The 14209-nt window shown below is 44.1% G+C and overlaps 1 protein-coding gene across 1 annotated transcript in view; it reads left to right on the forward strand.

Moving 5' to 3' along the window:
• The window catches only part of LOC138570287 (zinc finger protein 84-like), a 61172-nt gene extending 47785 nt beyond the window's left edge, over positions 1 to 13387 (forward strand). Inside the window, exon 2 of the mRNA XM_069649059.1 lies at positions 2863 to 13387. Within this exon, the coding sequence (XP_069505160.1) occupies positions 3708 to 5459 (1752 nt within the window). The 5' untranslated portion in view covers positions 2863 to 3707 and the 3' untranslated portion in view covers positions 5460 to 13387. The remainder of the gene's footprint in view (positions 1 to 2862) is intronic.
• Positions 13388 to 14209: the final 822 nt, after the last annotated feature.

Below are 14209 nucleotides of genomic sequence, written 5' to 3' on the forward strand. Positions count from 1 at the left end.
CACTTAAAAAACTTTGCTCTTCACACGTTCACACCTCTCACGCTCCCCCAGGCAGCTGTCCCCTACTTGTTATCACTTAGTCTACTCACATGTGCATGTTTACCCAAAATCCTCTGTCACAGGGTTCCAACACTGGCCAGCACTTCCTCGGATCTGCGCCTGGCTTCAAAGAGCAGAGAGGACTTCTCTTAAAATGGCTCCTGCTAATCCGCGTGGAACACGTGTTTTTTTTAGACTGGTCGCTGTAGGTGGTAGTGGCTCCTTCTGGAGAAGCGGCCAGGAAGCCTCCACAGGTACGGGGGCACTGGGATCATGAGGGTCACCAAGTGAAGTGTAGTCCCTAAATGATCACACCAGAACAAATACAACCCACTAGGAAAAAAGGCCAAAGATGATCTTGTAAGGATAGCACGTTTTAATCTCACAGAGATGAGAGCAACAACAAAGAACTCTGCTGCTAAGAACGTTCTGCAGAAAAGGGGTACAAGCAGAGTCTTATGAAGAAAAACATTGTCATAGATGCAACATATACAGTAGAAACCCACGTGGCTGGTTGGTGTGCTCCTATACATGGTCCGCCTGCTCAATAAGAGATGCCAGGTCATTGGTTCCAGCCCAGTCCATTAGTCTTCCATCACGTGGGTGCCGCAGAGATAATTTTCTTCTCAGTGATGAAATTCAAACAACTAATTAACTACACTCCTAACACAATCCTACTCTTGTCATCATACTATGCACCTGACAAGTTTTAAGGTTGGCACACAGGAGGTTCTGGGTCACTGTGACCGCCACACAAACATTTAACTCACTCCCTCTTGCGCCATCTGGCTCCGAGGTCTCCACCCTTGTTTTGAACCATAATGTATCCCTCCCAGCACCTCACAATACAAATCACATGATTGTAGCTCAACGACATGTCCGTTCTATTTGAACATTCAAGACTTGTTACTTTAGGGTTGGTGATCGAAGGTGACCTGGTGTCATGCAATTCAGGGGTCTTGGGGCTCAGTCAGTTATATGGGCTATAACTCGTGGTCGCCCGGGAGTGAGCCAAGTCATATGTAAGTGTGAGTTAACATGCACACCAGGTGCCGGTCTATGCTCGTGGCCCTGTAGAGCACATTCTTCTCAGGTGAAAAATATCTTAGCATCCCTACTCAGGACAATGAATGGGCTTTTTGGGGATTTGGGGGTGTGGGCTATCCTCATTGGAGCTCACGCATGACTGGAGATTTCCCTCATCTCGCATTTAAGGCCTAGTACTTGCAATGCCGCATTTGCTGCGCCGGCTTTGTCTCCTTGCGCTACACTATGTAGGTTCATTATATATGATTATATTAGAGGGGGGTCCATTATATTGGGGTGGTGTTCTACTACCATCCCCCTGGCCCATTGTAGTGCTTTGAATGCAGCTTTCCTTGTCCTAAAGCGCTTCTGACCCATTATAGTGATTCAAATGCATCTCACCTTAATCTAAAGCACTTGGGGGTGGGACGGGGTCGGCCCCTGCCCAACACTGCCTAGATTTATACACGTAGTGGCTGGTTTGAGAGAAGGTGCAATGAGGAGGAGGGTGTCAGATTCAGGGGTGAGGCTGGGATTAGGTTGGTGATAGAAGAGGATGTTTTAGGATGTCTGAGGGTTGGTCTCAAGTTTCAATAGTACGGTTTCTTATCCCTAAATAGGTGGGAAGGTGGCAGGTGTGAATATGGAGGGAGGATTTGGCAATGCAGGCGACTCCCCCACGCCTCCCAGATAGCAGTAGTAGATCAGCCCTATAGATTATATAGTTGGGGGTAATGGCAAGGCTGAGCAAAAGGCCTTAGGCACTATGAAGCCAGGATTCTGTTAGTGCGAGTCCGTGGTGCTGGTGGTCAGTGATGAGGTGACGCTCCTTTATGGTGTGAGCTCCCAGGGAACTTACATTGAGGAGCGCGCAGTTGAGCGGGCCATCCTGATTGGTCGCGACTATATGTGTTGGCATGCCTAGTCCAAATACCCAGACCCCTGAACCCCACTTACCTGCCTGCTTGCCTCCAGAACCACGGCAACCCTGAAGCGTCATATCCTTCCCTCTAATGCGAGTCGGATCTGATGCCGCAGGGCCCCTTTTCTTTTTCTTTTTTCTTTCTCCCACCTCCCATCCTGAGGAAGCGGGGGGATAAACCTGCAACCCCCAGTGCCAAACATACTTAACATGGGGAGCGGGGGACACCCTTGCAATTCCCGCTCCACATGTTCGGTATATTTTATAATCAATCAAATGGTACTGGTTGAATTCGACCAAATGAATAAATGTGGCTGGATCTACACTTCCGTAGGGTTGCTTTAGCCCCATGGTATAAATTTGTCCATTGTATCTAGGTGGCATTCCTGAATTCCTTCCCCCTGTTCAGGCTGAGACATCATTTCTCTGCAGATTTGGAGCCAGAAACCCAGCAATATTGTTGTGTTCCATGATGTTTCTTGGCCATTCAGCCCAAGGTAGGTGTCCACCTTGTTCCGGCTGTGCTATCGTTGCCATGCCCAGCAGAGCTGGTCAGCTGTCAATATCCAGCATGAGAGCCTGGCGGGGCAACCATTTCTCAGACTCTGGTGACAGGCTCTTCACCACAATGTATTCATGCTTGCTGTGAGCCTTGGTTTCTGTGTTGACTTTTATTCTTGAGGCTGAGACACAGGTGGGACAACACATCTCAGTCCTTGTCCTTTACACATTTCATAATAATCCACTGTTTCAAAAGCTTGTTGTTATGAAGTAAAAACTTTCTATTGTGTTTTTTTTCTGACATTTCACTGTAATTAATCGGTATTTTATGCTTACTAAACACTAATAGAGATTTATTTTTTTCATTCAAACAGGACAAAAAAATAAGATTTATGGAAAACCGGAATCATTCATAGTTGAAATTTTCTGTAATAGTTTTGTCTCATGAATGTTTTTCTCACGTATGAGAGAACCCTTTCCCATTAGAGACAATAACTCTGACGCAAACATGTGGCAGAATCTAAAGACCTTTTACTAGAAAACACTATTACTAGCGATGCTGGTGATGTTTTCAATCAGCGCAATCTATGTCCAGTCAGTATCTACCACTAAGTTCTATCCAATATGACTGCTCTGTAGAACTCAATGGACTTCTGAACCACCTGATGATATACACAGAGGGATGACAACACAAATATACTGAACATTCTTTCATCTGTGTGCAAGTAAAACATGGATGTACAAAAATGAAAGCTCCGGGAGACGCTATCCAAATATACTCAATCGGAATCATCCTGCAGAGTAATACAATACGTTAAAGAATCCCCAGAGAAGACGCTAACACAAAAAAACCTTGCAAATTGACTGAACCTGACCTAGCTTGCTAGAGATACAACCAACTAAACACGCTACTTGTGCGCAACGGATTAATAAGACCAAGGAAGTGCACAGAGTGATAAGCCTTCCAATACAGATAGCTATCTAATGCTTCACCGTTCAGTACCTACTTGAGAAAATGGAGCGAGTGCAGAGTCCGAAAGTAAATGAATATGGATGGGCCTTGTCGATGATCGTTACTAAATAATGTCAAAGGGAGGACACTGGTGTACAGCATCCAGTACAAAAAAGGGCTTAAAACTAACTTTGGACTTCAGTGGTAGACAGGTTTTCAATGGTGATGATGATTCAGAATCCCTGCTGTGGTTTAAGTCCACTGTAAATGTTGATACCAAGAAGCTCCTTCCAGAATATCATCAACACAATGGAGGGATTTGATGGATTTTCTGATTCAGAATTTTTTTTCAAGCAAAAAGATGATAAATTGCTACCTGCGATGTTCCACACTGGTGAGAAGGAGCTCAAATGTTCAGAATGCAACAAGACTTTCAAGCAAAAGTGTGATCTATTGAGACATCAAATAATCCACACTGGAGAGAAACCATATGCTTGTTCTGAGTGTGATAAGGCTTTCATGCGAAGTGATCACCTAGTGCAACATCAAAGAACTCACACTGGAGAGAAACCATATGCTTGTTCTGAGTGTGATAAGGATTTCAGACAAAAGGGCCATCTGTTGCAACATCAAAGAAATCACACCGGGGAAATGCCATATACATGTTCGGAATGTTATAAAGCCTTCAAACAAAAGGGTAGTCTATTGCTACATCAAAGAAATCACACTGGGGTGATGCCATATACATGTTCTGAATGTAATAAGGCCTTCAAACAAAAGGGCCATCTGTTGCTACATCAAAGAAATCACACTGGGGTGATGCCATATACATGTTCTGAATGTGATCAGGCCTTCAAACAAAAGGGGCTTCTTTGGCTACATCAAAAAAATCACACTGGTGTGATGCCATATACATGTTCTGAATGTGATAAGGCTTTCAAGGGAAAGAGTTATCTTTTGAAACATCAGATAATTCATACTGGGGAGAAACCATATACATGTTCTGATTGTGATAAGGATTTCACTCAAAAGGGCCATCTGTTGCGACATCAAAGAAATCACACTGGTGAGAGGCCATATACATGTTCTGAATGTGGCATGGCTTTCAAGAGAAAGTATCGTCTTAGGGATCATCAAAGAATTCATACTGGAGAGAAACCGTATACATGTTCTGAATGTGGCAAGGCCTTCATGCGGAAAGAACATCTGTTGATACACCAGAGAACTCACACTGGAGAGAAACCATATACATGTTCTGATTGTGGCAAAGCTTTCAAGGGAAAGGGTGATCTTTTGAAACATCAGAGAATTCACACTGGGGAGAGGCCATATACATGTTCTGATTGTGGCAAGGCTTTCAAGAGAAAGGGTAATCTTTTGAAACATCAGAGAATTCACACGGGGGAGAGGCCATTTACATGTTCTGAATGTGGCAAGGCTTTCATGCGGAAAGAACATCTATTGATACACCAGAGAACTCACACTGGGGAGAGGCCATATAAATGTTCTGAATGTGAGAAGGCCTTCAAACAAAAGGGTAGTCTAGTGCTACATCAAAGAAATCACACTGAGGAGAGGCCATATACGTGTTCTGATTGTGGCAAGGCTTTCAAGGGAAAGGGTGATCTTTTGAACCACCAGAGAATTCACACTGGGGTGAGGCCATATACATGTTCTGATTGTGGCAAGGCTTTCAAGGGAAAGGGTGATCTTTCGAAACATCACAGAATTCACACTGGGGAGAGGCCATATACATGTTCTAATTGTGGCAAGGCTTTCAAGGAAAAGGGTAATCTTTTGAAACATCAGCGAATTCACACTGGGGGGAAGCCATTTACATGTTCTGATTGTGGCAAGGCTTTCAAGGGAAAGGGTGATCTTTTGAGACATCAGAGAATTCACACTGTGTTGAAGCCATATACATGTTCTGATTGTGGCAAGGCTTTCAAGGGAAAGGGTCATCTTTTGAGACATCAGAGAATTCACACTGGGATGAAGCCATATATATGTTCTGAATGAGTTAAGGTAATCAAGCAAAAGGGTCACCGATCGAAACATCAAAGGAATAATACTTGGGGGAAACCATATACATGTTCTGAATGTGGCAAGGCTTTCAAGGGCAGGGGTGATCTTTTGAAATAGCAAAGTAATCACACGGTGAAACCACGGACATGTTCTCAATGTGATAAGTCTTTCAATGGGGAGGTTGAACTATTTCTAAGTCGGCAATATCACACTGGTAAAACAATATAAATGTTCTTACATTTTTATGGCATTGACACAAAAGAGTGATCTATTGAGAAATCAGAGAAATCACACTGAGGGGAAACCATAAACATGTCCTCAAAGTGATCATGCTTTCAAGCATAATAATGAGCTATTGCTATATAAGAGAATTCCCCTATAGAGACACCATTTACATGTGGACTATATTCACATAGGAGAAATCATTACCATATATGTGTTTTAAATCTGATAAGGCTTTCAAGAAAAAAGGGTGGGCTGTTGCTACTTCAGAGAAATCACACATAGAGGAAACCACATACATGTTCTGAATGTGACCAGACTTCCAAGGGAAATGGTGAAGTATTGATGCATCAGAGAAATCACGCTGGGGCAGTATTCAATATCAGTATATATGATCTGCTGCCACAATTAGGAGAAGCTCATATCATCCCTTAACCAGGAGAGAAAATAGTTTCTACCTCTTTACCTGTACACAGAGTCATTTTACATTTCACAACAAAGTTTAAATGGGTTGGCCTCACATTTCCCCTACTTTACATCATAGCATTCTGTACAATCACAAAACCCGCAATATACTCCCAGACTAAGCTATTTACCAGTTAACAGCTTGACATGATCCAATGCATCGAAGAGAGAGTAAAATAAAGAGAAAACAATACTATGCCTTGGATAAGTACGTTTTAACCAATTAACTGACGTTCACCACTCCTGCATCTACAGAAGGGGAAGGAAACCACATTTGGTTTGCACAAGAATAGCACAACTTTATTTACACATTTCACAAACCAGAATACCACTACCTTTCAAGTATTCCACTAAATCGGAGTCCACTGAATGGATATAGCACAGATCAGTTCATCACAAAAAGGAATCACTTTTTTTATTAAGTATGTCTGAATTAACATAAAACCTTTATACTTCATTTATAAAATGATCATCAATCAGTTATTACGTAATTCAATAATTGTACGTACATACATAATTCCTTAACAGCAGAGTGGGAGAACGTGGACTGCCTCAATGATGGTATTCAATAGACTCTAATGCATCAAACCTCGTCAATACATTATATGAAATAAAATACATAATTTGTTACACGTATCCAATAGCATAAAACTTCAGTAAATGTGTAACTTAAATACGGAACCATAAAACATATCTGTTTTCTGCCAGGTGCCCCCAGCAGTCTGTAACAGAATCTTAAGGACTTCATTTCCTTGATGTTCTATATAGCTCTGCATAAGTGCTTCATACGCAGATCTATAGAACCTTTATATTGTCTAACTAGGTGGTCAGTAGTTTCAGGTTGTTCGGGTATGTTACATAGTCTGCCTTTGGATGCTAAAACTCTTCTGGAGCCACAACTCTGTCATGAACAGATTGAATTGTAATCGATTATAAGAGACCTGGATTTTTCTATTAGGATAATGCACAGTACATCCTAGGATGGTTTTATATTTCTATATATTCATTTCTACTGCTTGTAGAGACCATACTTAGTTTGATCGTCATGTTGCCCTTTCCATCCTTTTGACCTTCTCTGGATTATTCAGAAGGAGATCTGTATTTTGGCCTATCATTTCCAAATTCCTATTAGTCTAAATACTTAAAGGTTTTGAATCCCCTTTTTTAATCACTTTTCAATGTATGAAATGGCGTATTTTTAGCGGGATTAAGAATCTTAAGTAGCAGAATAATTGTTTTGGTCTTTTACTACTTGGTTAGGCTAGATACATATGTTTTCTTTTCAGTTTTCATTGAATGATAGAACTAATGTTGATACATAGTGCTATTCATTTTTCTTTAGTTGAATTTTGCTAGGAAGTTACATTTCATCATTATGCTTTGCATTTGTCATTTTGAAATCATCTGCTATGTTCTGTAACAATTCTTTTGAAGACCCGTTTATATCCCATTGAGTACTATCATCACTGCTACTGCCCCCTTCATCTTATTGGGCATCACTTTCATCTCCCCTTCTCCTTTATATCCCATTGAGTACTATCATCACTGCTACTGCCCCCTTCATCTTATTGGGCATCACTTTCATCTCCCCTTCTTGTCTATATCCCATTGAGTACTATCACCACTGCTACTGCCCCCTTCATCTTATTGGGCATCACTTTCATCTCCCCTTCTCCTTTATATCCCATTGAGTTCTATCACCACTGGATTTCCCCCCTTATCTTATTGGGCATCACTTTCATCTCCCCTTCTCCTTTATATCCCATTGAGTACTATCGTCACTACTGCTGGTACTGCCCCCGTCATCTTATTGGGCATCACTTTCATCTCCCCTTCTCCTTTATATCCCATTGAGTACTATCATCACTGCTACTGCCCCCTTCATCTTATTGGGCATCACTTTCATCTCCCCTTCTCCTTTATATCCCATTGAGTACTATCGTCACTACTGCTGGTACTGCCCCCGTCATCTTATTGGGTAGGACTTTCATCTCCCCTTCTCCTTTATATCCCATTGAGTACTATCACCACTGCTACTGCTACTGTCCCCTTCATCTTATTGGGCATCACTTTCATCTCCCCTTCTCCTTTATATCCCATTGAGTACTATCATCACTGCTACTGCCCCCTTCATCTTATTGGGCATCACTTTCATCTCCCCTTCTCCTTTATATCCCTTTGAGTACTATCACCACTGCTACTGCCCCCGTCATCTTATTGGGTATGACTTTCATCTCGTCTTCATGTTTATATCCCGTTGAGTACTATCATCACTGCTACTGCCCCCTTCATCTTATTGGGCATCACTTTCATCTCCCCTTCTCCTTTATATCCCTTTGAGTACTATCACCACTGCTACTGCCCCCGTCATCTTATTGGGTATGACTTTCATCTCGTCTTCATGTTTATATCCCGTTGAGTACTATCATCACTGCTACTGCCCCCGTCATCTTATTGGGTATCACTTTCATCTCCCCTTCTTGTCTATATCCCATTGAGTACTATCGTTACTATTGCTGGTAGTGGCCCCCTCATCTTATTGGGCATCACTTTCATCTCCCCTTCTCGTTTATATCCCATTGAGTGCTATTGTCACTGGTACTGCTACTGGCCCCTTCATCTTGTAAAACAAAAGAGGTGATGGCTGGAAGGTTTAGAATGAATCTTAACCTCTGGCATCGTTCTGGGCAACCCTCCAGACCACCGTTCTTCGCCTGCCAAGCCATTACAAAAGGGGAAAGACCATATACAAATCAGGCTTGATCCCACCCCCAAAGGGGTAGTCCGGCCCGAACTGCTAGGTCACATCCCTTCTGCACGACACCACAAGCATCCCCAGACATGTTTCAGCCTTGTTGGGCGTCATCAGTGAGGAGTAGCTTGGGTCTCTAGGCCCAGCAGGCACGGGACCCACGTCTGGCCCCTTCATCTTATTGGGCATCACTTTCATCTCCCCTTCTCGTTCATAATTCTTTTCCGGTATCTTGCTACACAGACTGGAGATATTGGTTAAGGATGGGAATTAGTCCCGGTTTTTGTACTGTCAATCGGAGTATATATTTGTACCTCCTCCTGACCAAATATGTTTATCTCCTGGGGACCCCTGTCTACGCAGCCTGTATTGATTTTAGCTCTGCTTTTGATCACATGGACAAGCTCTGCCTTTGAAAGGCTCTTGATGACATGGGAGTACCTGGTCTGTTACTCTGCACGCTAGAAGCACTTCATAGCGGTACCTGGGTTCCTGTCCACTATAGACAGGCGGGCGAGCTAAGTCGACCTATCAAGGCAGGGAAAGGGGTCAGGCAGGGGTGTGTGTTTTCACCTCCTTCTCAATCTTTATACCAATGCCCTCCTATTGTTTCCTGAAAAGTCTGGACACTGATGTCCCTAAATGTGAAGGCAGACGGATCCTGGTGCTGAGCTCTGCCGACGATGCAGATGAACGGCATCTTTTCTGTGTCCTGGATCAGCTAGGGTCGCTACTGGGGGTTTTCAGGCCCCACCCAAGCTCTTGTCGTGTGGCGTCACCCGGGGCGCACGTCTTTCATCCATGCCTTTTTACGTATATACACGACCACTCTTTGACCTGCTGGACGGCATCGGCATTAAGTACATGAACTATGCTGACGACACCTAGCTGGTCTTCAAGCTACCTGGGAAGCATGAGCTGGACAATGCTACTATTAACACAGCATATACTATTTTATCCAGAATTGGATGATCGTCAATTTGCTTGCTCTCAACAATGACAAAAAAAGGCTGATGTTCGTAGGTTTCTGACCACCACTGAAAAAGCTGGATGCAAAATACAGTCATTTTAAAATTGCCAATTGCTCTATCCAGCTTAGCCTCCGTGTGAGGATCTTGGAGATCTTTCATGATTCCGGGCTCAATAGGAAAAAGCATGTCTTGCAGGTGAAGGCTTCCGGAGCTTATGCAAGTAAACTCCTGAACGAAATCCAGCCCTATGATCAGTGGCCTCTGCACTGGTCGATACCCGCATTGACTATTGTAATTGTCTACTAGCGGGCACCTCAAGAAATAATATGGAAACTCTAAAGGTGGCCCAGAACGGAGGCGTAGGAGCAGTAGGTGGGAAGAACAGCAGGGACCATATAACGGAAGCGTAGGAGCAGTAGGTGGGAAGAACAGCAGGGACCATATGGACTGGCTCCCTGTGTTGTCACCGAAAAAGCTCACAAGATTTTCACTATAACCCATAAATGCTTTTCGGGTAAAGAACCAGAGTACTTGATAAAACGCATACACAGGTCCCCAGTCTTGAGAGCCCCACGTTCCAATGGGTCCAATAAACTAATCACCCCAAGATACAAGCTAAGCATGTTTGGTGGTACCAGTCTTAACGTGCTTTGTCCCTAACAGTATATGCAGGCTCTCCTGCCTCACTATTTTTAAGAGGGCAATAAATACTCGTTTTAACTGGTAGGCCTAGGGTAATTCACGCTCGGCGTGCTGCTCGGCACTCGAGTCCTCAGTCTTCTATTAGGTTTGTGTGTCTCCTGTCTGTCCCTTTGTGTGCACTGAGGCTTGTGAAAAGTATATGCCAAGCCATGGACTCGGGGTTAACGCTGACTAGTGCTACATAATGTGTTTGTGAACTAAAGCCCAGCAACCCCCAAGAATAACCTTAAATGATCTATGGTCATCAGTTTGCAAACACAGAGTACTTGGGAGTTATTTGTAACAGGCTCTCCTGGAGCGATAATATTAGTAAACACAGAGTAGAAATGAAGCACGCTTCTGGTGGAATTTTGAGGTTTGCCCAGACATTACATCATCGCTCGGTCACTCATATGCTGACAGCCTATAGGGGAAAGGGCATGGCAGTGGGGTCTTATGGGAGCAAACGTCGGGCTGTGGGAAATGTGGGGGTGCTACAGCATGCAGAAAATTGCTCTTTCCCGCTTGCTGGGGGTGTTCCTTCTTCCACGCCCAAACATAGCACCCACCCAGAATCTGGGCTAACCTATCTCTCAGACATTATTCCTTTAACACATCTTGTATTCTGGCATTCACTGCGGGCTAGCAAACATTGGAATCTAACTAAAACATTAACTTTCCTTAGGCATCGGCGATCGAATAATCGGCCTGGCCTTCTGTATTAGCTCTTTGAGAAGTGGGGGTCTGAGTAAGCACATTGAAATCCCGGGTAATATCATTGCTGTGCTGGTCTCTAAAATGTTATCACCTGTGGGAAAATCAAAGGGAAGAATTGAACCTGTTTAAACCCTCAGTGAGGCTTTAACTCCCTCTCTCTCAGGAGAGTTTGCGAGGGGGGGGCTGCCAGGCTGCTAAGGTCCTCCCTCTCTCAGGGGCCGCGGGCAGCCTGCTAATGGCCTCCCTGTAAAGGCCATTACTAATAAATGGCTGGGCCTAGGTCAAGTAGAAGATATTAGCTGTTTGTGTGTCTCTTTTGAGTCCCTACTCCACTGTATCTTATTCTGCCCACTCTATGAAGAAAGGAGGACACTCTCTCTCAGGGAAGGTGGAATGAGACGGGGGCACCCCACTTTTTTGTTCCGCTTGTGTCTCTCTCTGATGCAAAGTCTGCCTTCAAACTAGCATCTTACCTGAAATTCTCCTGGAATTCTCCTGGGATTCTCCTGGGATTCTCCTGGAAACAGACTGTTACTCCTCACATTGATTCCACAGCGTTTTACTGACTACTGGTATTTATGTATAAACCCCTTTTTGGCCATGCCTCATTATGCATGTAGCAAAGTGCATTCCCTGCTGTAACTGTTCTGTCTTGACTCAGTGGGAGTTATAGTATGCATCCAGGATTCTGCATTATTCATACTTCCTCCTATTAATCTATGGATTATGCAAATCTGAAATAAACTGCTGGTGATGACGCTGTGGTCTCCAATATCATTACAAGGAGGAGCTGTAAGAGCTGTTGAGCTGTTTGCTTTACTGGCAGTGCACACCATTTTCAACAGACCTGCTGTTTGGTCCCCAGCTTGTTGTTGTGCTGCTGGTATGCACTAAGATGTGTTGTCGGTGCTGAAGAGATGTCCCCTATTGGAGTGCACACCACAAGTTGTATGAGCGGAGCGCTGTTTATACCAAGATATGCACATTTTCTTTCACTAGATATTGTTGTTTGCAACAATAATTCACCTAATTTCTACACCTGTGTAGACATCAATGTTACATATCCTTGCTAACATACATGATCTCCTCAATACTTACCACTAGACATAGATTTCAGGCTTTTATACTGTGCATGGGAGTATTACTAGCATGGACGTGTATCCTTTCTGCTGTATTTCACCTGGATGACAGAATAATGGAAACATGTGTTGCACGCCTTGAGCCAATGGCTGCAGGTTTCCTCAGATCACCCCTCTTCTTTTGTACATTTGGGTGCTTATCATCTTGATAGGTTGAAGAAAATAGGCCATTGTAAAATGCATTTTTCTCATTCCGTTGTAATGCTGGCTCTAAATAGATCTAATCCAGACTCCTCTGTGCAGCAGAGAGTGTAGGTCACTCCCGCTGCACAGTATCCATCACACACGCACATCTCTTCATTGTGTTTTATAAAGTATATTATTTCAATCCTATTGTTTTCGGTGCATCTTCTTTAAAATTGCTTTGCAATTCATTTCCATGGGTAAGATGTAAATGTTATCTGACACCTTGATACTGAAGGCACACCCCTAAACGCTCACACCAGAAAAAATGCAACCCGCAAGGGAAAAAGACCCAAGAAAGAGAACACGTTTTTGTTTCTCCAAAAATAGGTCCGGCAGCAAAGAGCTTTGCTGCCATGGAACGTTCTGGGCAAAGACGGTGCAAGCCGAAGCTTAAGAGGGGGCACAGCATCATGGGGAACGTCATTACATATAGTGAAAACCCACTTGGCTGGTTGGTGCAACCCTATACATGGTTGGTCTACTCCATAGAGGATGCCAGGCCATTGGCCCCAGCTCTGTCCGTCTTCCATCACTTGGGGTCTGCTGGGCTCATCGTCTCCAGGGAACCATGAACAAAGAACCAATAGCTACATTTTGCTAACAGTGCCACCCTATCATTATACAGTGCCCCTGGCATGCTCGCAAGGCTGACACAGGGGGTGTCTCGAGTTCTCACTGGCCCACACACATTTCACTCATTGCCTTCCGCCCTCTCTTCTGAACTATAATGTATCCCTTGCATTACAAACCATGTCATTATGAAATAAAGGCGGGACGATCATGCTCTTAGATCTTTTATGGCTGATTGGTTCATAGTTGGTGGCCTGGGGTCAGCTGGTATCTTGCATGATGGTATCTTGACATTCAGGGGTCTTGGGACTATGACAGTTGTAGGGGCTATAACTCATAGTTGGCTGGATGCGGGTCAGAAGCCTACTCTGACCCGTTTGTGATAACACATGAACCAAGACACTGGGCCTCGTTACGAGTCTGGAGGTAATGAAAAAAGGAAGGCGGAATGGCATTACTGGCATTGTGAGCCGACAACCCGCCAATACCGCCACCGCCCGTACCGTGCCCCTTCTTACCGGCATGCGCACGTACATGCGCCCCTTCACGGCGCCAATACCGGAATGCCGCTAACAGGAGGACATCACAAGTTACACGGGCATGCACTTACCGGCATCCTGATGGCTGTAATTAGGGCCTGCACAATGGCGCCAAAACAGGCATCGCGGACCACCTGCAAATAGCAACCCAGAGTGCAGGCAACTGCCACAGGTGCACACCTTCACCACAGGTGGAGTGAATGGAGCCTGTCCCAGTACAAAAGGAGTCATTTGGAGCACACCATGACTGAACAGTGGACAGACAGATATGAGTGATGAAGATGAGGCGGCTGAGGGAAGCCTGAAATAAAGTACTGTGTCATCCACATAACACTTGAATCCAGAGGTGAAAGTGCTAATCACACGTGCAAAGTCAACCATGTACACTTAGCGTCACCAGGGGGGTAGCTCACATCCCTGTTTAGCGCCACTGTTAGAACAAGCCATTGGAAGATCGAAAGCTTTAGTTGTGCACATGGGATTTGTGGGCAGAAAGTAATGA

Source organism: Ambystoma mexicanum, chromosome 2q (genome assembly GCF_040938575.1).
Source record: "Ambystoma mexicanum isolate Mex_15411 chromosome 2q, UKY_AmexF1_1, whole genome shotgun sequence".
NCBI lineage: Eukaryota > Metazoa > Chordata > Amphibia > Caudata > Ambystomatidae > Ambystoma > Ambystoma mexicanum.